Here is a 25,730-nt window from a genome sequence, read left to right as displayed (position 1 = left end):
AGAGCTGATTGAGGTAACTTTACATACCATAAAACTCACACATTTAAAGAATGAGTTTTAGTAAATTTATACAGTTGCACAACCACCACAATCCAGTACCATTACGCTCAACGTCACACCAAAAAGTTCCCTTGTGACCATTTGCAATCAGACTCTGCTCCACAGTCAGTTGTAGGCAATCAATGATCTGCTTTTCATGTGTATAATTCTGCCTTTTCTAAAATTTCATACATTTAAATGGAATCACAAAATGTGGCTTTTTTCACTTAGCAATATGATTTTGAGATTCATCCATGTAGTTGCATTTATCAGTAGTTTGTTTATTATGATGCAGCATTTAAAGTAAGGCTTTTATTTATTCAGATTAGAAGCATTTGAAACCATTACCCCTGATGTAAATTAATATGTTTATTTTCTCTTGGTCAGATGCTTTCTCTCCAGCACCACCACCAAACATCAATTTCTTTAAAAATTAGAATGTTCTTGCTTCTTTGTGAGACACTGAATGTTGTTTCCATAGAAACAGTTATAATGTTACAAACAGATTATGACTTATGAACAGATAAAATGAAAAGTTCAAGTCACAGAAAATCTCTACAAATATATCTAGCAATAATCAGTGCCAAAACAGGAGCCAGAAAGGACGAAAATTAATGAAAAATTTCACACATATATATAGTCTATTTTTAACTGGACTTTAAGGTTAAATAAGAATTGATTATAAGAACAGGGTTTATGTCTAATTCTCTTTGTATACTACAAGCGCTTAAAACACTGCCTTGCAAAAAATACTCTGAGTGAATGAACAAATGATCAAGAAACCATTTATTGACCTCAAAGAATAATCCCCTAAATTAGTGTTTTTCAAACTGCTGCTTACAACCCATTAGGAGATTTAAAAATCAATATAAAAAAAAAAATTTTTTTTTTACAAAATGAAATTAAATAGAAAATATCAGAGTACATAGCATGTAGTAAGGTGGGTTATTTTCTGTTTATACATCTATATTTATATATATAATATAAAGATGTATATTTGTATGCTCAGTCACCTTGTAAAATGCATTATTTACTGTGAAAAGTAAAAAAGTTTGAAAAATACCGTCTAAATGGTACTCTGGGAGCCAAAAAGTTTCTAATTCTCAACAAAATACTTAATTGCCTGGAAACAGATTATGTGCTAAGGGAATTGAGCTTTAAGCCATGATAAATTAATCAAATAAGAAATTTCTCATTTCCTCACCTTTCCTTTACTCCCCTTGGTAGTGATTTATTCTTACTTGTTAGACGCATATGACATCTTTCCCTCCTTTTGAAAATAAGTTGTGATTAAACAACAATAATTCATGTTTAAAAAAATTGAGGAGTTTTACTCTGCATGACAGGTCATCCCATTTAATCAATATGCCAGGCTGCTCTGCTAATATCCAGACAGCTCAGGAGGTATGGCACCACATTCATTAATTACACTTGAGAAGATATATTTAGGGATGAGGCTAATGATAAATGTGTGAAATGAAAATTAAATTTGTTCCTAAGAAATGATTTTTAAAAGATGTTACCTGGCTGATAAGATCAAAACATTATAAATACCAGAGGTACTTAAGGACAAGAAAATAATTTATTCTCAAAATATTGGTAAAAAATTACTATCAAGACCACAAACTGAAATTCTAGTGGCTTTGTATTTAATTATAGCAAGAGGCAGAAAAACTTGTATGAATAAAAAGAGAAGCAAGATACTACACCTGTCCAAAAGATCGCCTCCTCTGCATTACTTTCCAATCACTTATTATATACAGTATTTTGTAATTCTTTTATGTCATTTCCTCAGTCATGTCTACCCTTTCAAAAACACATCATAACCAACAAATGTTTAGGTGAGCAGTGTAAGCAGTATAAAAAATAGTAAACAACCTCTCTAAACGGAAATATAATCCCAGTTCAGGGTCTTTTCTTACCATCTAGAACTGGTGAGTTAAAACTGAAAATTCTAAGGACCTAAGGAATAGGACAGGGGATGGAAAATATAAATCAACTACGGCATCCATAATTTTTGCAATATGCCAGCCAGTAGTGAGATTCCCATTTTATTCTCAATTTTATGCCAATAGGACCAGTGAAAGAGGTACTTAAAATAGGTATTTTTGCTCAAAAATCAATTTCTATAATGATTTTACTTTAGTAATAAATGCATCATACTTTTAAAAAACTAAATTCAAAGCATTAGAAGTTAAAATGTATTAAGTTAAATCATAAATGTTCAAGTTACAAAAATATTTCATAAAATGTCAACTTCTCTGTCTTCCAGGAGTAGAATAATCTTTTAAATAGTTCTATCAAAGTGTACCTGTTTAGTAGCAGTAACTTAAAAATAACTATAAAATTTTCTGGTATCAGAGAGAAGCAAGATTTTGCCTTAGTATGGTTATTCATTGTTATTTCTCCCATCTGCTTCTTATTCTGTGTACTAGAAGGTTCTAGCAAATAAATTAAAGGGAGGGGGGAATCATAAGAAGCATGCATTTTAATTTATTCTTTTTTAATCTATTCCTGAAACTTTCCAGAGGAGAGGATTTTATCAGGCACCTTCCAGGAAGAAGTGTTGGGCTATCAGTGGTTAACTTTGCAAACTAACATCCTATGAAGAGGAAGAGAAGCTTGGAGCAGAGGTTTAGATGTAACACCTCAGCCTCTCTCCCTGTTGTTGTTTTGCATATTTGGCTTTATTCTGTTTAGCAAAACTGGGTATTTTCCCTAACTCTTTCTAATTTTGACCTCTGGTATACCAAACCTTGAATTAGCAAAATTGACTGCTCTTTCATATTCTTGATCTTATTCAACTCTGTGTTTCTGATCCAAACCTAGTAACTTGAACTTCATTCCTGATGATGAACTTGATCTTAATTCTGATCATCTGGACCACTACTCCATCACCTCAATGTGTGTTAATACAAGTATAAAGGCTCAGCATCCTAGCCACCATCTGAACTAAAATGGCTGCTTCATAACCCAAGATGACTTACAAGAGGAAAATAAATACAACAGAAATAACATCAAAGCTTTGGCAAAGAAAGATTAACTCCTGAAAGAAAATGTGATGATCCAGGAAAAATACAAAGAAAGAAAGGAAAATATTTAGAGAATTAGTTTACATAATGTCAAAAGAGAAGAATTTAATCATAGAATACATGTAATAAAAAAGTTTTCTGCTATTTTGAACTGAGATGAAAACAGAGTTCATTAGTTGTATCAGTATTAGGTAGATTTACTCAGCAGCGGTCAGGCTGATGTCCCACCTGACTGAAGGGGGAAAAAAATCCTCTCAATTGGGAACACCTCCACCTCAATTGATCCTCATCAGGTAAACAGTATTTAAATTAAGCTAAAATTAAATGCAATTTAGCTGAAGATGGATGTCTGGAATGATCTAAAAATAACCTTTATGCAGGTGAATCCAATTTTTTATGTTTTGTTGCCTTTGAAAGCAAATAATCAAGTCTTCTCTATCACCTTGTTTTATTTTCTTTGTAGCACTTACCATTATTTAAATATGTATTATTTATTTGTCTACGTGTTCATTTCTATCTTCCCTGTTCTTCTATTTCTATTAAAATATTAACTCCATAAGGGCTGGGACCATTTCTGTCTTGTTCATCACTGTATTCCTAGTGCATACAACAGGGCATGACATATACAGTAGGCTTTCAATAAATTTCTCAAATGAATGAATTAATGGTTGTGCCGCTTTGATTCGATTTTTATGAAATTAGGAACAAATAGTTATCCAAGAAGACCAAGAAGCCATGAATACCAACAGTATTTCCTAATATGTACCAAATGACTGCTCTAATGATTGAAGTCGGTAATAACAGCAGAGGTGGGGGACTGGGGGGAGTCAGGGACAAGAGAATTTAGAAATCGTTTGACGAGGAAAAAGAAAAAATCTACGTTTTTCTCCCCACCCAGCCCCATGGACAATATGAATACACATGACATTTACAATACTAATCAACATCTAAACGATTCCTAGATCTCTTGTTTTCACATCCTTTGATTCTGAAGTTATTTTGGTTTCTAATCTTGTTTTGTTTACATTTTAAAGAAAAGAGAAATGTTCTTTAAGAAAATGCCAATTGATTAATGCCACTGAACTTATTAGTGAAGCCTGGTCTCCAAACATATAGATTTTCATTAGAAATCTTTTCTCATCTGTCACTAGAGATGCCTGAAGTGTTGGTGATATATAATCAAAATGAAATCTGATATCTGATTCCTTAGTAAGGGAAAGGGTGAAATGCTTCAAAGTGAGAAAAATGCAGCTCTGGAAAACCAACTGGAAAGCTGCAGAAAGCTCTAGCTTCCCATGTTCACTCTCATACTACTTTTACCTTGTCCTTTTTCCCTCCACAGACAGAAAAAAAACACATACATACATACATTTATATATGTATGTATATAAATATGTATATATATGTACACACACATATATATACACACGCACATATATACATATATGTGTACCTGAAATGAAAAAGGAAACTTTCCATATATAATCTCCCACAGCATTGAATAGTACTGCCAGCTATGTAACATAACAGAGATGAGGGTAAAATATTTCTGATTTAAAAATATCTAACATAATGAAATTAGCATTTGAAGAGACTACATAATTATAAAATACAGCTGACAAGAGTTTTTAGTATTTTAATACTGGAACCTCTAGTATTAGAAGGTGATCACCACAGCATTTTAAAATTAATAATCATAACAAATGCTAATGTTTTAGCAACTCAAAACTAAAAGTCATAATAATTACTAACATGTATTGAAAGCAACTATGTGCCAAACGTCGTTCAGTTTACACAAATTGTCATTTATTCCTCACACTGATCCTATTAGATGGGCACTATTATCATCTCTATTTTACATATAAGAAAACGGAGACAGATATTAATAACTTGCCCAGGAGCATAATGGTATTAAGAAATGAAATAGGGATTCAAACCTGGGCAGTTTATAGACTGAAACCTACAGCAATGTATCCACTCCTGATAAACCTTACCAAAAAATGATGGATACAGGGCAAGAGCACAATATCTGCCAAAGTGAAGTACAGGCCTTCTACGAACACATGGTCCAGCGGTGGAAGGTCAGAGGCTCTCGCTTTTCTGACGTGAGCAGGCTCCCTGTTGGCAGGAGCTGGTTCCTCACGTACTGTGAGCTCTGAGAATGCCACTCTCAGTTCCAGGCTCGCCGATGAAGAGTCCACCTCTTCAGATGTTTCCTGTCTATGGGCCTTGCTCTTCGTTTCTTCCTTATCAAGGGAAGGCCTAACCCCAGCAGCCTTCTGCTGCTTCAGCTTCTGCCGCCGGAGTTTGTCATCATTATGTACCCTAACGGGCTCACTAAGCTTCTTCTCAAGCTCTAGTATTTCGGCAGGGATAGTTGGGGGCTGGTCAGAAGATTCTTTGAGAAAATTCTCAATAGCTAAAGGGATGGTAAGTTCGCATAGCCTGGTCCACTGACTAACCTGCAAAACAAAACAAAACAAAACAAGAAATGAAAGGATTCTTTACTTTCAACACAGCTTGAAGAAAAATAACTTTCTATTGGGAAATAAGACTGGTTTAGAGAATTTAACTCTTGAGCTAAACCATCTCTGGGCTAGGCTTTTACGCTCTATCACGAGACATTACAGTACTTCAGAAGTGATAACATTAAACAATGGAGGTTCAGCATTCCTGTATCTGGAATATATGCTATTCTCCTGTATCCACTTACCGAATAAATCCTCACTTCCCAAAGCCTTTAAAGTACACTCCCCCTAAAAAAGCTGGGTTTCCGAAACATTGCTACTTTGAGCTCCTGTTCATATGTAAAATCCCCTTTAAAAATCCTCAACGTAATTAAAATAAAAGGGAAAGAAAAAAAAAAAAAAGAGAAATCTTTCCCTAAAAATAATGTCTCCAAACCTCATAAATTAAATCTTAAATTCTTATCTTCCAATACTGCGCTGAAATATTGGTATACATGAAGGGCTATTTTAACTCTTTCATTGGTTACTGTAGTTCTTTTAAGTAAATTAAATTTTATTTTCCAACAGAAAGTTCAAATAAATATTCAAGTGAATGTGTTGTCACTTATGGCTTTAAATATCAGAAAAGAGACATTATACTTACTTCAGCACAGGCTTTCAAACAAGTCTTCTTAAAACCCAGAAGTTCCAAAATTTCCTTCTTTGAGGGGTCTGCTTCATATGATTTCTGGATTATGTGTCTCAGAACAACAGCAAGTCCTGCTCTACAGAAATTGTCTGGTCTTTCTACTACTGCAGGTAAACAGCAATTCTGGACTATTGGTGGAAGCTCTTGCCTTGAAATAATCTGTATTTCAACATCCTCAGACAGTACATTTTTAAGTAGTGAAATACCTGTGCTTTCTTCAGTGAGGACTAAGCAAACTTTAAAGATTTTGCAGTCACAGTATGATAACAAAAATAAAGTTATAGATGTATGAAGAGGAAAGATGCACCCTTCTTTTTGGTGAGAAAGGTCCAAGTATAGATATTCTTCTGTAAGACTTTTCTTAATGCCTTTCATTTTCTTCTTTCACTGGGTTACCTGAAGCATAAATTGAAGTGATTATAGGTCTTAGAATATAGAAATTGCAAAGCTAAAATAAAAGATGAACATTTTAAAAACATTTTCTAGAAATCAGCAAGGATTTGTGATAGATATGATTCTACAAGAATTGGTTCTTGGAATGAATAAATGGCTTCCAAAAGAAAGATTCCTACCCTGTGCAATTAACTAGTCTTAAGGGTGATTTTATATCCAGCTCCTTTAGAAAGAGCATACCTCAGGTGCTTTGCAATAGAACTCTCCCAGTGAAGTATTGATACTTTGGGGTCTCAATACAGGTGAGAACAAAAGATGAATAGAATGGGACATAAGAAATAACCAAGAATACCTAGAGTTGTCTGGGGATAATAGCTCTGAGAAGCTTGATGATGCTGGTCCTTCCATACTGCTTGTTTTATGCCCCTAAAATATAATAATTGAGGGGGGGATATATTCATTCTCTCACAAGAAATGGATTCTCCTAAAGTGGATTTTGATATGTGATGAGCTATTGTATGCTGAATCACAATAGAAAAAAATATTTGAAATTCTCCATAACTTAGATGTTGATAAGTGAGATATCTCAAAGTTAACATGTCCAAAATCAAGTTCCTTATTCTCTCCCTACCCCAAAACCTGTTCCTCATGTATCTTCCCCATTTCAGTTAATGGAACACCATCCTTCTAGCTCTTCAGGCCAAAAACCTGGACAATCATTCCAAATTACTCTTTTCTTTCACACCCCCATAACTAATCCATTAAAAATTTATTTTGGCACTACATTCAATATATACCTAGAATCTGATTATTTCATTCCATCTTCATTGCTTCCACTGTGATCCAAGCCACCATCACCTTTCTTCTTAATTATAGCAATTGCTTCCTAACCCTGCTTTCCATCCTCTAGTCTATTCTCAACATAGTAGCGAAAATGATACTGTTAAAAATGAAATAAAATCATGTCACTTCTCTGCTCAAGCACTCTAATGTCTTCCCATCCTACTCAGAGAAAAGGCAAAGCTCCTGCAAAGGTCTACAAAGATCTCCTTGATCTAATTCTCTATGTCTCTTTGTCCATCTCATCAGCTCTCATTTTTGCTCACTGCTTCAGCAAAAGTGGCTTGTTGTTCCTCTAAATCACTAGGTACATTCCTACCTCAGTGCCTTGGCACTTGATATTTCTAGTGCCTAGAACACATCCATACCTCCTTTAAGTACCTACTCAAATATCAACTTTTTGAGATGTTCCCTGGCTACTGTATTTAACTTGCAAACCCCAACTCCCACTTTCCCTGAAAAAACATTTCCATCCCCTTCTATGCTTTTCTTCACAGCATTTATCACTATTGTAACATACTATATTATCTATTTTGGTCTTCGCCCAATAGAATATTCCATGAGAGTACAAATTTTATTTTATTCACTGCTATGCTAAAACAGGGCCTGCTATATGTATATGTGTGTGTGTGTATATATATATATATACACACACATATATATATACATGTATGTATATATATGTGTGTGTATATATATATAGTCAAGAAATATTGAGTGAATGTATGGACAAATAGACATGTTGGTTATTTTAAAGATGCAAACATACACAACCTGTGGTCAAATTATTGATGGTTGTTTTCAAGTCAAAATCCTTAAGACTTTTGTCAATTATGACTTTTTGTTTGATTTCTACATTTCCTGGGTCTAAAATTCCCCATGTTCTAATCCATAAATCAAAATTCCAAAACTGACACTAGATGGCACTCTTTAAAAGCATTCGCCATATAACAGGAAGATGGTATATTGGAGAAAAAATTATTTTAAATTATTTAAAAACTACGTTAAAAGCCTTTAAAAAGTACACATGCAACTCTTTCTTTTAAGTGTATTTGAAATATTAGTGTACCTGAATTTTAGGGTGCTAAAATTTACTAAATTTCCTTTATATTCTAAATTCCTTAGTTTTTTTTTTCTTTTAATCAAAAGCAAATAGTTAAGTACTCTTTAACCATCTTGGTCCTCAACTTTTTTATTAAAGGGCTAATAATCCATTATAACAAAGGGATATAGTTAGTAAAGTACTGTCGTGGAAAACTTCTTAATAATGCAAGTGATCACCAGTGTTTTATCTTATACTTCTTTTGTTAAAACATAACAGATCTGCACCATGGTTTGTTACTTATTTAAAAGATTATCTACGGGAAAATTATTTCATGTAATTTAAAAGCAACAACCCTTTAACCCATGGAAACCATTTTCTCCCTGAGCTAACTTAATTACCTTTTGGATTTTTTTTTCCCCCACCTAGAGCTGATTTTAAAACAAAATATTAAAGGGCATTTGTTAAAGCTCACAGGCAAAAGAAACCAACATTTTGTAGAAAATTGATAGTCTCTTTGGAGAGTTTATCCCTATATATCTACTGCTGATTAATTTACCAATCCTCTTAACTCCCTTTGTTGACGGTGGGATGCTATAAAGAAGATCCCTAAATGCTTCCCTAAGAAGCAGATTTGAAAGAAAACATAATCGATTTCCTCATTTGCCCAGCAGTCTAGGAAATAGTAGAGACTAGTCCTGCTAACACTTAAAAAAAAAAAAACACACACAAACAAAAAACTAAAAACATCATACTATTTTACAGCTTTTGATTTAGGATATGCAGGAACATTTTTTTAAAACTTAGAGTACGTGTATATCTGCCACTTCCCAAGGCACATAAGAACCTTGAGAATTAACTTTTACACATTCTATAAACTTTTTTTTTGCTGTGAGCACTTAATAAATGTTAAATGTCAACAAAATAGAATAGCAATAATCTGCCCTTGGAGATATCTAAAAATTAATGAGATGCCGAAGAGAAAATGCAAAGTACTGTTGATTCTGTTTAAAGATTTTTTTTTTTTGATATGGACCATTTTTAAAGTCTTTATTGAATTTGTTACAATATTGCTTCTTTTTAAGTTTTGGTGTTTTGGCCGTGAGCCATGTGGGATCTTAGCTCCCCGACCAGGGATCGAACCGTCACTCCCTGCATTGGAAGGCGAAGTCTTAACCACTGGCCCGAGAGGGAAGTCCCAGTACTGTTGATTCTTCACATAATTTATTTCTTTAAATATAGATGTTGGGGTTTTTTCTTCTTCTTCCCCTTAAAGATTAAAAATGTTACTTAATGATCTTAGAGTTAAAAAAAAAATTACTCTCCCTGGGCAATTTCTCCACATTAAATACTACTGTAATTTCAAAAATAAATATTAAGTATTAGCAAACCTGTACAAATTTGATATCTGTTTTTGGCTTGTACTATGTCTTTAACTTTTCAAGAAAGCAGAACACAGTTTTTGCTTAAAGTCTGCAAATACCCTCAAAAGAAACCTTTTTTTTCTTCTTCTTCTCCATTTCTACCTAGAGAATTCCTTATTTTATTACTTTTATGTCATGAGCTTTAAAAAAGGTAGGTGCTGTCCTGTAGGATCATCCTCTGGGTCTCCAACACACGGAGCTGGGGGCATAGCTCTTGTTAGTCCAGACTACATTCCTGCCAAGCACAGAAGTGCTGTATGTCATTTGCCCTTTCTCAGCTTTGACAGGTGCCACGCTGCAACTATTCCTGTGCTGGAGTGCGGAAGCAGCGGACAACACCACAAACCTGAGATGCTGAACAGAGCTGATGGAGTGTGCATCTCCTCCCTGGAAAGGCCAGCTTGCTTGGGAACGTTGCAGAGGGAATAAAAACAGGTAAAAAGAAAATACTTAAGCCTTGGTTTCATTATTTGGGAATCTTTAAAGATATTTTTAAACAAAGGAAGTAGTCACAGGTTTAATTAGGAATTTAATCTTTTTTTTTCATTCTCGTTCCAATTAATATATCTTGGTGTTGATAAAATGAAACATTTCACACATGAAAGGGGAAATGAGTTTTTTTTTTTTTTTAAATTTATTTATTTATTTATTTATTTATGGCTGTGTTGGGTCTTCGTTTCTGTGCGAGGGCTTTCTCTAGTAGTGGCAAGTGGGGGCCACTCTTCATTGCGGTGCGCGGGCCTCTCACTGTCGCGGCCTCTCTTGTTGCGGAGCACAGGCTCCAGATGCGCAGGCTCAGTAGTTGTGGCTCACGGGCTTAGTTGCTCCGTGGCATGTGGGATCTTCCCAGACCAGGGCTCGAACCCGTGTCCCCTGCATTGGCAGGCGGATTCTTAACCACTGCGCCACCAGGGAAGCCCGGGAAATGAGTTTTATAGGTGTTTTTGTATCTAAAACCATTTTACTACTTTATTCCTTGCATATATAGAGAGAGAGAGAAAGGAAAAAATAACATAAATAAGTATAAAAATAAGCATACTTCTCTGGAAGCTGGAAAAATAATTTAAAACTTTTGTGCTCAAAATTCAAGTCTGGATCTATGGCAACTAAATATTACATAATAGATAAATAAGTTATATATTATATATAAAGACCAAAAAGTACACAACTGCAACTAAATATTAACCAGTTGATTGTTTTTTTTAAAATAAGAAATTATCACTGGGCCTGGGATTTCATAGGAGCTTAATAAATGTTAAATGAACAAAGAATACAATTCTAAATAATATTATGTACATTTTATTGTCCAGCAGCTATGTGCTAAGCACACAGAACTTTTGTGTACTACTTCAATCCTAATAATCCTTAAAAGTACATTTTACTCCCACTACATAGATAAGAGCTGTACTTCAATCCAAAAGCATTATTTGAATCTATAAAGGGATCTTATTGGAAAACATCAAGGAATAGGTATTTTTCTAACATAAACAGCACTACTTTACAAACTTCATAAATTGAAGCATATTGCAATTTTATTGCAGCAACAATTTCACTGGAGTGAAAATCATCAGAAATTATGTTATTCTAAGCAACTGTCCTTGATAAAAACCTCCATGCTAAAGGCAGAGTTATTTGACAATTCTCAGCACTGGATTAAGTTTTTTGATAGTTCCTTCCTATTTCCCTTTATTGGATCCTCCTCAGACCTCTTAGTGACCTGTAGTTCAGTACTTCACCCTATTCTCAACTTACACTCACCCCTCTGATTACTGGCTTTCAAAATTTGATCATGCCACACAATAAGAAATAAAGCTTATAATGAAAGTCATTACACACTGAATAATACTGAAACAAAAGAATCGCCAAGAAATATCCTACCACATGAGATACAACTGACAGTTCACTCTGCTTTTTCTTTCTTCTTCTTCTTCTCCAGGGTTGTTTTATTGTTTTTAATGTTGGTTAGTACTCACTAAAGTGAGTCCATGACCTATGGGCCACCACTTACACTACAACGGCACTACCTGAGGTGATTTACGGTGCCATAGGGTTAAATATCAGCTACAACCTTTCCCCTGAACTTCAGACTCCTATACGTGTATCCTACTTGACATCTTCACTTGGACATTTTTCTAAACCTGTTCCTCTTTCCTCAAGTAGTCCCCATTCTTGATAAAACAGCAACACCATTTACTCAGATGCTTGGGCCCATAATTCTGAAGTCTCACTCAACTCCTTTTTTTCTCTCTCTTACCTTACTATTTCTACCTTTGAAATACATGCTAAGTCTAACTTCTTAGCACCCCTACCAATAACACCTTAATCTAAGTCATCACTAGCTCTTACAAAGACTACTGCAAAAGCCCATTAACTATTTTCCTCCACTCAACACAACTGTCCATTCTGCAACTGTACTCAGGGTGATCCTTTAAAAACATAAATCAGACCATGTCCTCTGTTCACAACCATCCAATGGCTCCCCAGAACATTTAAAATAAAATCCACATTTCCTATCATGGTCTCTAGGGCCTGATGTGACCCTAGCTGTGTTTCTTTTTTGACCTGATCTTCTAACCCTCTTCCCTCTTGTTCACGTCCCTCCAGCCAGTTCTCCTTGCTGTTCTGGGAAGACGCCAGCAATGTCCTCATGCTTGAGAATTTTGGTACTTGCTATTCCCTCTGCCTAGAATGCTCTTCTCCAAGATATTCACATGGCTTGCTCCTTCATTTCACTGAGGTCTCTGAATATTAACTCAGAGCAGTCTATCCTGAGAAAAAGGACTCCCATCACTTCCTAGCCCTTTACTCTGCTTTCTTTTTCTTTACAGCACTTATTACCTCACATATCTCCAATGCTGAAGAGTACTCAAATTTTAGTTCAAGGAATGTTTAGTTCAAGCCTTAAATTATGCTTTATACTTCCAAACTTCTCAGGGAAAATAACGGATCTGTGTTGAATTGAAAAGATTTTCTCCAACCAAATATTCAAAAAATCTGTTTGTTACTGAGGCTGAAAGCTGGAGAGTCACAAAATGCTGGAATATAAATGTGACACCCTAAGTCCACTTGAATATTAACTGCTTATATTGTACAGAATAGTTCAAAGCAGTTTACAAATACGAAAAAATCACAAACTCTTATTTTTCTTAAAGATTCAAATTTAAATTTAAACCCATTAAAATTCCCCACTACATCAAATGTTCAACATTATGAATATTAGAACTTAGCTTGTGTTTTATACATAACAATAACAGTATATGGTTGCAAATCTCACTACTTTCTTTCAATAATATAGATTAAACAAAGAAAAGCCTGCCTCTACAGAGTTAGATAGCAGCTTATTACCTTAGATAGTAAAGTTTAAAAAAGGGAAGAAAACACTGAGCCATTTCAGTGCTCACTACATTATGTAATGTGAAGACACATATCGTTAAGTCCTAGAGGACAAAATCCTATGATTAAAATTAGCTGCTTATCTGGGCAAGAAGTGGGGAAAAAAAAAAAAAAACAGTTTAAAAAAGCTTACTGTAACCTTAGCCATAAGGGAAGTGTGTCCTCTCTGGAGAATCAGGGAATCATCTGTTGCCATAGAATCATAATGCTTGCAGCTAAGCCTGACCTCATACCTGATAGGGATCCACAGCATGAAATGCTAACATGTTAGAAACATCGGCAAGCCTGAAATAAAATTACTGAATCCCCACAGCAACCAATACCCGTGCTTATTATGAACTATATGGTTTAAATCCTTGCTTTCCAAGTACTAATCATAACAGAATTCAGTAGGCTACTTTAAAAACTTGAAGATAAAAACAACATATGCTAAGGAACTGTGTATACTACAGATATTTTAGTTGACTGGCCTCAAAATTTAAGTTTCAAAAAAAATTTGTTAAGTTTCAAGGTCTGCTAAATTGTTGCTGTTACCCACTTGCATACTCAGTATTTATTCTTATTTCAAATTACAGGTGATACAAAAGCTACAAAGTAAACACAGGTTAAAACAAAAATAAAAACAAACCCCCCCAAAACCCTCGATGGGCCTTCTACTACAGAAGTTAAAGTTTGAGCTTTGTTTAAAGCAGGCAAACATGTAACAGAAGTGTAAAAAAATAAAAGAATTGATAAAATAAATGTCAAATCTCACTGAGTTTTTCAGATTTATTTTTGAAGTTAGGACTCTTAAAACAATGCCTTCAGGTATAACTCAAACATAATTTCAAGTAATAAGTATGCTTAAGGCAATCCTTTCAGTAGTATATATTCCCCACCAGGCAGCTGAAAAGTCACATAGCTTAATGTTTGATTTATTAAATATGATAGCAAATCACTCAGTTGTATTTATAACAAAGAATTTATTTTCACAATACTTAAGTGACCATGGTTAAAGCTTAAATTGTCACCACTAGTTTTTGCCAGCTTTTGCATTTTCTCCTTTAAACACTGTTTCTAGATAAGCTTAGAAAAAAGTAGAAGTACTCTATCTTCTCTTATCAATAATTTAGCAGAAGACATTATTAAATGCTGGCATTTTCTTGATATTCAAGAACTTATGACAAGGAATGGGATCATGGCATTAAGGAATCATGACGTTAAGAATAAAGAGGGGGAGTGGGGGAAACAAGTCACCTAATCCCAAACCAGGTAGAGAAAAGTACTCGTATCAGTAAACGTTTTGGAAGTCAAAGCAATTTTCATGCAAGTTAAACTCTAACTTTCTGTAGAAGTTTAAAACCAAAGTGAAACACTGCTTTGATGGTGTAACAGAAGCAAATGGCCCCAAATGAAGCAAGTTCATTAGAGCAACTGTTAGGTAGTATTCACATACAACTGCTTTCTCCAATGAGGAAGGGCTGGAATAAAAAACTAACTGGAAAAAAAAAAGTTAAAGCGCGATCCAAGAGGTCTTAAAACTACACCTAGCAGCAAATGGCAAACGACCCCACAGACTGCTGCAACTGGAAGCTGCTCCATTCCCCCATCAGTAGAGGAAGCCACGAGGATTGGTGTTGGAAAAACTGAGAAGGGGCCCGGACCCCTCCACCCTTCCCACCCTTCCCGCCCTTCCCCACATCCTCAACCCTGTTTCCCCAGATGCTAAGAGGCGGCTTTACGGCGTCTTGGGGACTGCGGAGCCGGCGGCCCGAGCGCCCTCCTTACCTGGTCGCAGAGGCGCGGCCAGGCAGGGAGGGTGCGTGAGCGTGTGGGTGACACGGACCGCTAGCGCATTCCCGCCCCGCCCGAGCCGGGTTTCCCGAGGCCACTTCAGGAAGTCTTCGCCCGCGGGCCACACGCAGCCAACGAAGCCGGGAGAGAAACAACGAAGACCGCACCAGGAAAACTGCGGCCCCCGCAATCATTCATAATCCGGCGGACCGGAAAGAATGGGTTACGTCACTTCCTACCGTCGCACAGCCAATACGTTCCCCAGTCGACCCTGCTGCGGGAACCTTTGTTTTTCCGCTCTCGGAGCCGGCTGCTGCCGGGAGCGGTTCGTCAGGCCACCGGGAACGGACGGGGCAGCGGGGCGGAGCGGTGAGTTGTTACCAGCTCACCGGCTCCCAGCCGACTCTGGGAGGCTCAAGACTTCTGCGAGGGGCGAGGTGGGAGAGTAGTTCCGTGCGGTCTTAGTTTCCTCGCTCCTTGTGGGGACACCTCGTAATTTGCAGGCGGTCCAGTGCCCAGGCTGACTGCTCTCCCCTTAAGTGAGGGTAGTGCTTCCTCGGAGGTTGTGGCGGGCTGGGGCACGCGGACCGAGGGCACAGCCCCGGGGACTAGGTCCTTGGAACCCTGTCTCCGACCTTCCTCGGAAGGTTTTGGCGACTTCTCTCGACAGCTCCCTCTGTCGGCCTCTCACCTTCTCTCGAGCTCACTTGTCAAGGACCTTCCCCTGTGCTAGGCCTTGGGTGTGTTATGACTTTGATCAAAAGATTGACAGTCCTTGTCTGAGTGTCTCTGGTCGCTTTTCAGATTCACTATCACTTGGTTGGTTTGGAATCAGGGTCTTTCCGCTTCCCTTACTTTTCCGGACGTATGCCTAAGGTTTCAGTGTAATCCAGGGCCAAGAACTCAGTGAGGGAATGAAAAGGGCAGCATCTTTAAAAGGTTGTTTATTAGAAAGGGTTGCAAGAACTTGCAAAGACATAAAGGGCAAAGCTTTCTAGAGCTGTTATGTGATGGCAACCCTAATATTGCACTCTGCGTGAACAGGGTCGATTTCCTTCATCTTGTTCACGTACAGATGATCAACTTTGGACTTCTTTTAAGATTCGCATGTAGGGTGGGAAATGAGATCTAGAGGAAAGAATATATTTATATATGAGTACCCAATTTGGGTTGGAGAAATCACAGAAGCCCTAGAAAGTGACATTTAAACGCAACCTAGTTCATTCACTCTACAAATACTTTTGAGAATCTGTGAAGTTCCAAGCACTAGGTATATAACAGTGAATAAAACAAGTCCCTGCTTGCATGGAGTTTACAGTCTAGTGGGATTAATGAATTTAAATCAGATGAAGGATTGGGAAGAGAGTATTGCAGATAGGAACATTGTACAAGTCCCCCGTCATGAAAGAGGTGTTTTTGTTTCGTATTGCTTTTCTTTTTTTGATGTTTGAGGGTTTGCGGGACGGGGCAGTTGGGTGGGGATGGCTTGGAATTTCTTTTTTATTGCTTTTTGTGAAGGGATTTTGGACATGATTAGAATTGTGTAGAAGGAGAGGAAAGACCTTTATACTTTGATCTCTAATAATTCCAAAGCCATTATTTTGTGGTACTTTGCAAAATAGCAGAGTGGTAGGCAAAAAAGAGAGCCTCTCCCCTTAAAGTACTCAGAGTGTTATAGAGAATATACAAATGTACAAAAAAAGAGTGTGGTTCAAGGTAGAAAGTTCCAGTACCATGAGAATGCACTTTGAGATATCCTAGGAGGACACGATTAGTTGTATAGGGGGTAGAGAAGAACACTGTAGCTGTGAGTAAAGTTCTCATGAGAAGGAGTATTTGAACTGGGTCTTGATAGCATTTGGAAATATAAAAATGGGTAAAAAGCTTGTCAGAAAAAATGAGTAGAATTAGCAAGCCCAGCTAATGGCTCTGCGCTACAGAAGGTCTGGGGATGAAGAATTAAAGTTTTTGTGCCAGTTACTGAATCTTTTTAAATGGTAGGCCAAGAAATTCGGCTTTATTTTAAAGGCAGTGGGAATCCTTAATTTTTGAGGAAAAAAATGAAAAAAGAAAGAAAGGAGGGAAGGAAGAAAAAATGTGTTGCAGGAACATTAATATGGCAACAGTGTTGAAGTCAAGGAGAATAACTAGATTGTTGCTGTAGTACAAAAAGCAAATAAAGACCTGAATCTGAATAGTAGCTGTGGAAATGAAAAACAGGAATAGATGTGAGAAACGTTGCAGAGTCAGAATTCACAGGAAAGGCCTGCTGATTGTTTAGATATAAAGAATTGGGGAGGACTCGGTGAGGCAGAGATTTAGGCCTCAGACCTGATTAATGGAGAGTGTGTCATTTATTGAAAGAAAGTGCAGGACAGGGAACTTTTGGGGGAAGATATTCATAATCTCAATTTCAATCATAACTGAATTTGAGATACCATTAAGGCAGCCAGGTACACGTGTTTACTAAGCAGTTGGAAATGTGGGGTTTGAGCTTAATAGAGATTGGAATGGGGATAAACATGTGAAATCAAGTTGAAAACATGATATATATAAGATTACCATGGAAGAAATTGGTAGCAGAACTAAAGAAAATAGACAAGAATAGATACTTGGGCAATACCAAGAGCAATGGGGATGAAAAGATGACCCAGAGAAAGAGTAGCCAGAGACAGAAAAAGAAAACCAGGAAAGCTGAGTATTACTCGTGGAGGAGGAAGATTTTTGAAAGAGAAAGTGAATAACATGTATTCACTTGGCCAGCATTTACTGAGTGCCTGCTATCTGCCAGGCACTCTGCTAGAAACAGGAATTACAGCAGCAGATAAGGTCAGTGCTGGCCCTCATGGAACCTACGTTCTAGTGAGAAAGACAAACCCTGTTTACATAATTAACAGTGTAGTAGCTATGACGTGTAAATACAGGATGTTTTAGGACCATATAACAGTAAGACTCCTTATTTTGTTAGGGGAATGTGCAGAAAAAAATTGAGACTAGAAGGATGAATAAGATGAGGCAAGGGACGCTTTCTACTAAAGAGCTGGGGTAAAAAAGAGTATATGTTGAAAGATTTGAAATAAGTCATGTGGTTACAACAGAAAGTGGGAATAGCTTGAGATACTAGGTAACATTTAATGAGCAATTGTGCTCTGTGCCAGGTACAGTTGTAACTGCTTTACATGTATTACCAGATCATGTAGGGCATTAGAGACCTTTTTAAGAATCTTGTTCTTTAACCTTTGAACAGTAAGAAGTGAAAAGGAGTATTTTAAACAAGTGGATGATATAAAAATATTTGGAAAGGGGCAAGAGTGATTTTGAGGGTTTTTTTTTTTTTGGCTGCATTGGGTCTTCGTTGTTGCGCGGGCTTTCTCTAGTTGCAGCGAGCAGGGGCTACTCTTCTTTGCAGTGCACAGGCTTCGCATTGCGGTGGCTTCTCTTGTTGCGGAGCACAGGCTATAGGCACGCGGGCTTCAGTAGTTGTGGCACGTGGGCTCAGTAGTTGTGGCTCACAGGCTCTAGAGTGCAGGCTCATGAGTTGTGGTGCAGGGGCTTAGTTGCTCCATGGCATGTGGGATCTTCCTGGACCAGGGCTCGAACCCATGTCCCTGCATTGGCAGGCTGATTCTTAACCACTGCACCTCCAGGGAAGTCCTGATTGTGGGGTTCTGATTAAGCTCTTACAGTGGGCCAGATAATAGCTGCATGATGGTAGCTTGGTCTAGGGTGTGGTAATAAGGATTGAAAAAGGTAGATGAATTTGAAATATGTATAAGAGGTTTGGTGATTGAATGGGAAGCAGGGGTTGAAGTGGAAGGAGTTAAAGCTGATTCTCAGGTTTCTGGCTGGAGCAATGGGATAAGTATCATTTGAGAAAGGGGAGATTAGGAGAAGAACTGGTTGAGAGAAGAGTCTATGAGTGGCTCTGTTAGGGGCATGTTGAATAGGTGGCACCAGTGAGATATCCAAGTCAAGCTGGCAGTTGAATCTTGGAAGAGACGCATGGGCTGGAGAGATAAATATGTAATTACTGGCAAAAGGGGATAGGTCAAATTGTCTAGGGCAGTAATTCTGAAACTTTTAGAGTAGATCAGAACCATCTGGAAGATCTAATGCAAATTTCTGGGCCTCACTCCCAGAGCGTTTTCATTAGTAGGTATGGTTGTGGAGACCGAGAGTTTGAATATCTAACAGGTTCCCAGGTGATGCCTATTGCTGCTGATCCAAAGGGGACATTTTGCGAAGAAGGTGTAGAGTGAAGGAAGAGACCCAGAACCTGATCTTGAGCAACTCATTTTTGATTCCTCAAGATTTTTGAGGAATCTACAAAGAAGACCAAGAAAGAAGTAGGAGGAAAAAATAGTATTTATTATACTTACCTGACTAAAGCTGTGAATACTTTGGTATTTGGTATTTGTATTTCCATGGAATGGTGGGACAAAGGCCAAATTGCAGGAAATGCTATATAAGCAGAAGGAATGAAGAAAAAGTATAAAATGTAGAAGAAGTTTTGCTATAAAATGAAGAAGATAGGATAGAAGATATTTAAAGGTCAATGAAAAGATGCCAGTAGAAAGAAAGAGGCTGGGGGAGGGAGGTTTGTGAGTGGCGGAGAAGACATAGGAATAGTTCATAGCTCAAGGTTTCAGAGCGGGAGGAAAAAGATAGGTTCCAGGCACAGGTGGCATTACATGGAGAACCACCCTCTTATTTAAAAGGTGGGAAAGAGGAAAGGATTGGTGCAGGTATATTTGTAGATGTGTCAGAAAGTTGATTTAGTTCCTCTCTGACAGTTTCTGTTTTCTCTGTGAAGTAGATGAGGACATCTACTAAGACAGAGAAGCAGTTTCAAGGAAAATGGAGAAAATGTGACTGGTCTTTGCAGAAACTGGGGAAATGAGTTGACCAGAGAAACATGATAGGATTGCTAAGTTGTGTTGAGTGCCTAGATGGGATTAGTGACTCTGAAGATACAGAGTGTGTGTATTCCTCTCAGCTGCACTTAGATTTTGGGTGCAGGCAGGGAGAAGGTAAATAGGATGGATGACTATAAAGTAGATGAAACTGTAGAACTATGGGACAAGGATGCTTAGAGTGCTAAAAGAGAGTCTCTGAAAGGCTGGACCATGAACGATAAAAAAGATGGAGAAAAAAGATGATTATTTAGAAGTGGGTATTTCTGTGTTACTTATATACATTTACTGTATATAACTAAGGTATATAAGTCTTAGCTCCTAACGTGAGCTAAGACTTTGTTCCCACCAACACCACTATTGCCACCTTCCTAGGCCACTGACATTTTTAAAAGTGGTGATTATTATTAGTTTTCTGCATTCTTCTTTTTTTAAAGCAACATCTAGATTTGAAATTAAATCTACATTTAAAGCATTAAATTTCTGTATGTATTTGTATCTATATCTACACACACCTAGGACTTTGTTTTCTAGAATTCTAATCCACAATAAGAAAGCTCTTTTACAATCTATTTTGATCATGAGTTTTAGAATATACAGGAAAGAACTATATAGAAGTAACATGATTTGGTGTAACTCCTGGAAAATATTCTTGGAAATAATAAAGGAGATAAAGTGACAAATTTACACCACAGTTGCTGACCTCTTTAGGACTTCAGTAGAAGGTAATAAATTTCTTTCACTATTCATTCCCCCCTTATCCATGTGGGATATGTTCCAAGACTCCCAGTGGATGCCTGAAACCATGGATAGTACCAAACCCTATATATACTGTTTTTTTTCCTATACATACATACCTGTGATAAAGTTTTATGAATAAATTAGGCACAGTAAGAGATTAACAACAATAACTAATAATAGAATAGAATGATTATAACAACATATTATAATAAAAGTTATGTGAACATGGTCTCTCTCCTTAAGTTCTTCAACTCTGCCAGAAATGTGACAGTGGCTTCTTCATTGGCAGACACAGCCTCTCCAGTAATTTTTTTATTTTTCAGTCTAAACCTATTCCTGAATCTGTGTAACCATCCCTTACTTGCAGTAAATGGCGTGGTGTCACTCATTTCAGGGGATCTCTTGCTGAAGTTTTTGTAGATGTTCAATGCTTTCTGGCCCAACACATTGCTGTCAGTTGGAACATTCTGTTCATGTCCTCCACTCACAAATTTAATGCCTTTTCCATTCTAACTAAGCACTTATGCACTGTGGCTATAACTTTTGCAGTCTGAGGTACGACAGCAAAACTAGCACAAATTTTCCTTCTTCACAATTTCACAGATAGAAGACTCGTTCTTACCATAGATTTTAGCAACCTCAGCATATGAGCATACAGTTTTTTTCTTATTAAGTTTAAAACTTTCACTTTTTCACTTAGAGGAAGCACTTTGCAACTTCTTTGGCATATCTGAATTGCATGCATCACTACTCTGGCTCTTTGGGAGCATTAAATAAATAATAATAAGGTGACTTGAACACAAGCACTGCAATACCATGACAGTCAGTCTGATAACTGAGCTGGCTAGTGACTAACAGACGGGATTCACTGGACAAAGGGATGATTCACATCCCAAGCAGGATGGACTGAGCTGGCATGAGATTTCATCATAGTACTCAAAATGGTGTGCAATTTAAAACTTATGAATTGTTTATTTCTGGAATTTTCCATTCAGTATTTTCCAACTGCAGGTAACTAAAATGTCAGAAAGTGAAACCACAGGTAATGGGGGGACTACTGTATGTGCGTTTGCCAGTAAGAAAGGAGAAGTATAGAAACTGGAGAAGGCAATAGAAAAGGGGGAGGGAAAGGAGGATAGAAAACTAAAATATAAAGGATAGAACACATAACCATGAGTGTTTTATTTTAGGCCCAACTCCTGTTTTTTCTGTTGGACAAGGAAAAGAAGTTCGGTCAAGAAGGTGCCAGTAAGGAGAAAGCAGAAGAACCAAGAAAGTGGAGGTCTCTATAAATTCAAAGGATAGATCAATGGGAGTAAAGAAATTTTTTAAAAGAAAGGTTGACTTGGTACCCTGAAGAGGCTCCTGGGTCAAAGCAGTAAAAGAGATAGAGTGATGGAAGATTGTAGCTAAAAAGGAGAATTGACTGTGGTCAAGCAGGAAAATAGTTGTGTCAAGTTTCTGGTCTCAGTGGCTGAAGATGAAGCTCCTTGAGGTTGAAGATCTAAATAAAACTAGTGCAGGAAGTTGGAGAAGAATGTCAATATAGATGCTAAAATTACCAAAGATGATGGCAGGGGGAGAGGAAAAGATGAGCCTGGTGCAAATGTTCTGTACATTAGCAACAGTGAAGATGCAGGTGTGGATTTCAAGAGAAGATGTTGATAAATGGTGATTGTGGAGTATTTTTCCGAAAACAGCAATATGGAGTATTGCTCTTTGCTCTTGGCTCTTTGAGTAGGGACAGCTCACTACTTGGGAGAAGGCTGTGAAACAGGTGATGTCTATGTGGATGAGTGGGGATAGTAAAGGTAAAGCGATAAAAGGACTGCTTGAGAAAAAAATGGAAAATATAGGGGAATATGTTGGTAATGAGTAGGGGCTAGAAGACGATGGGCAGCTAGCAATGAAGTTAATGTGGAGAGGGGGAAGGGCTGAGCTGAATGAGTGCCGGAGGGACTTTCAAGGGGAAGGTAAGTTTGTACCTTAAAGCAGCCATTATGTATATATAATAGGGAAAGGGAAACTGGAAGTTGCTAGAAAGGCTAAAGCATTGGTCTCCAAAGTATTCTCATCATTCATTCCATGAGTAAAAAAATTGAGCTCACTTCCTTATATGTGTACTTAGTTGCCAATTATATGCATATACTGCTATCACTATGTATATTAATAGTTTTTTTAATAAAAGATTAAAAATAAAAAGAAATTCTAACATTTTTTTTCTCTGTATTCTACTGTGGAGACCACTGGCTAGAAGAATATGTTAGTAATTTAGGGCAGGGGTATAAAGTCTGTTCAGTTTTATAATTGCAGGATCATATAAAAAGAACTGACTCCAAATTGGTGTTGATGACGTGATCTGTGGTCTGGTCTCGTAATCTAGGTGCTGACTCTTGTCACCTAATCTGTAATATAAACCTTTTATCTGTGATTATGGAAGTACATAACCATAAATACTTGGCTTCTAATTTTCAGCATAGAAATTTCAAGTAATGGTTTTCCTAGTATATTAAAAGGATTCTTCTAAGTTTCAATATTTTCAGTACCTCATAATACAGATTGTTAGCTCTTTAGCTAACCAAATAAGTTAGGTCAGTAGAAAGACTGGGCTGTGTTCCCTTGTGCACTCAGAAGGAGCGGCAGCTTTACTCCTTTTCATCATGGACATTTTAATGAGGACCTCTTCTCCTCAGAATGTATATGATGACCAGCCTCATGAGTAAATTTAAAACAAAAAAAAACCCACCTATCATTATATATAGATGATGTATGTAATAGTACAATCTTAGGAAGTGACAGAGGTTGCTTCTCAATTTTTATTTAATTATTACCAATTTTTAACTGTTTGAGGTAGATTATTTTTCTTTTGGTATTGGCCTTTAGACCCCTTCTCATGGGTGATTGAGTAGAGCACAGAATTTGACAATAATTTTGTGGCTATCTGGTAGATATCTAATACCTTCTTTAAAACTTAAAAAAAAAAAAAAAAGGCTAGTGGGGTGTGTGTGTGTGTGTTTCCTGTGAGAGTTGGAGAAATATTAGGGGGGAAGTGGATGGGGAAGGAACAAACAAAATCCATTTTCAGGCTGAGCTTTCATATGCCAAGATTCAATCTACAGCAAGTTTTAATGGCTTTATAAACCCCTGAAAATGAGAGATTACTGTGGAATTGCTGACAGAGCCTTAACTCTAGCAGTGCAAGTGTGTTGCATTATTATATTAACCTTGAGGTAGAAGACAATTTCAAGCCCTGGAATGTTGATCAAAGGATTGAACACAAAGTATACATTTTTATTTTAATAATTCCTTGCCTGAAGAAATATTTGAAAAAGTAACACCGGAAGTAGAACAACATGATAGCATTGGTATTAGCTGAAAACAAAACTTTTTAATGTTTTAGAATTTCTAAGTCTTTGACATATATCTTCACTATTTTTTCAGTTCCTTAGGACACAGAGAATATCATAGGCCCTATGGGAGATCCATATATTGATATATATATATATATATATATATATATGTATGTATGTATGTATATGGTTTGGCACCATTTCTCAGACACCTTGCTTTTCAAAAACAGGTTAATGCATGAGATACCACAATCTAAATGTGATGCAATAACATTATCATTAGTATGTTTTCTGAGGCACTCAGAATTGGGACTGAGGACTAAGGAGGCAAAAAAAGATAGTTGAGGTAAAGGTTTCAGCACTGACCTTTAAAGCTTATTGCTTAATGCGTCCTCTAACCATTGTCCTCCAGTGACACCCTTCCCCCAATTTTTTCTTTTTCTTTTTTTTTTTGTGAAAATAAAGTTTGAGAGAAGAAATTTTGACATATACTAAACTTGACCTAAACACATCAAGTTCCTGTGTACTGAATTATGTGTATTATTTTAAAATGGTGTTAGGGGACTTCCCTGGTGGCTCAGTGGTTAAGAATCCGCCTGCCAGTGCAGGGGACACGGGTTCGAGCCCTGGTCCGGGAAGATCCCACATGCCGCAGAGCAACTAAGCCCGTGCGCCACAGCTACTGAGCCTGCACTCTAGAGCCCGCAAGCCACAACTAGTGAAGCCCTTGCGCCTAGAGCCCATGCTCTGCAACAAAAGAAGCCACCACAATGAGAAGCCCACGCACCACAAGGAAGAGTAGCCCCTGCTCCATGCAACTAGAGAAAGCCGGCGCACAGCAACAAAGACCCAAGGCAGCCAGGTGTTAGGAAGGGGCTCTGTGGCGGGGAGGAGCTTATCTGGATTTAAAATTTTGCCAAGGATATGGATACAGAGAAAACTGGTAACATTCTTGCTTCAGGAGAAAAGAACTAGATAATGCCAGTTAGGGAAAAGAAGAAAATTTACTTTTATCCGTAATAACCTTTTGGACAGTTTGAATTTTGCATCAGGTGCACAGTATTACCTATTATAAACAAAAGACCAAGATAAACTGTGACAGATAATTACCCATTGTCTGTAAATTACTTTCCTCTCTTTTTTTTCTTCAGGTGTTTGCAATGGCTGCTACTGTGAACTTGGAACTTGATCCCATTTTTTTGAAAGCACTAGGCTTCTTACATTCAAAGAGTAAGGATTCTGCTGAAAAGCTAAAAGCACTACTTGATGAATCTTTGGCTCGGGGCATTGATTCAAGTTACCGTCCATCTCAAAAGGTACCTACCTGGATAAAAAGCTCGGAGGAAGTTTTGTAAAGCCTGTAGTAGAACAGTGTTAACATTTAGACCGTCTTGAAACAATCTCTCTGCCAAATAATCTTTCTTTGTGGCATGAAGAAATTTATAGTGTTCTTTTTCTTCCTTCAAGCTTTCAGAGAACTGTTACACTATATAGAAAAGTTAGCTGGGAGTGGGGGATATTCTGTTCTACTACTTTATTCGTATAGAAACCCACTTAAGATATATTTCAGTTTCTAATTCTTTATGATCAGAATATTTTTTTAAGCTGCTGAATGAAAGCGTAACCTGTTATAA

At 37.2% G+C, this 25,730-nt stretch overlaps 2 protein-coding genes across 8 annotated transcripts in view; one reads left to right on the top strand and one right to left on the bottom strand.

The window, feature by feature from the left end:
* GSTCD (glutathione S-transferase C-terminal domain containing) overlaps positions 1 to 15,219 on the bottom strand; it is a 130,702-nt gene extending 115,483 nt beyond the window's left edge. For 3 of the 4 annotated variants that reach the window (XM_036853362.1, XM_036853364.1, XM_036853365.1), the window contains exons 1-3: positions 15,087 to 15,219; positions 6,183 to 6,623; positions 5,066 to 5,533 (exon numbers count right to left, since the gene is read on the bottom strand). In XM_036853362.1, coding sequence (XP_036709257.1) covers positions 5,066 to 5,533; positions 6,183 to 6,602 — 888 coding nt within the window. In that variant the 5' untranslated portion in view covers positions 6,603 to 6,623; positions 15,087 to 15,219. Of the gene's footprint in view, positions 1 to 5,065; positions 5,534 to 6,182; positions 6,624 to 6,972; positions 7,047 to 15,086 lie in introns of all 4 variants that reach the window. The other variant, XM_036853363.1, reaches the window with a different exon arrangement.
* The window catches only part of INTS12 (integrator complex subunit 12), a 33,648-nt gene continuing 23,060 nt past the window's right edge, over positions 15,143 to 25,730 (top strand). For 2 of the 4 annotated variants that reach the window (XM_036853367.1, XM_036853366.1), the window contains exons 1-2: positions 15,143 to 15,529; positions 25,248 to 25,412. In XM_036853367.1, coding sequence (XP_036709262.1) covers positions 15,311 to 15,529; positions 25,248 to 25,412 — 384 coding nt within the window. In that variant the 5' untranslated portion in view covers positions 15,143 to 15,310. Of the gene's footprint in view, positions 15,530 to 22,231; positions 22,524 to 25,247; positions 25,413 to 25,730 lie in introns of those variants that run through there. The other 2 variants (XM_036853368.1, XM_036853370.1) reach the window with 2 other exon arrangements.

The sequence above is a fragment of the Balaenoptera musculus genome, chromosome 5, assembly GCF_009873245.2.
Source record: "Balaenoptera musculus isolate JJ_BM4_2016_0621 chromosome 5, mBalMus1.pri.v3, whole genome shotgun sequence".
NCBI classification, from domain to species: domain Eukaryota; kingdom Metazoa; phylum Chordata; class Mammalia; order Artiodactyla; family Balaenopteridae; genus Balaenoptera; species Balaenoptera musculus.
Note: the sequence above shows the minus strand (reverse complement) of the source record. Positions and strands in the feature narration are given on the sequence as shown.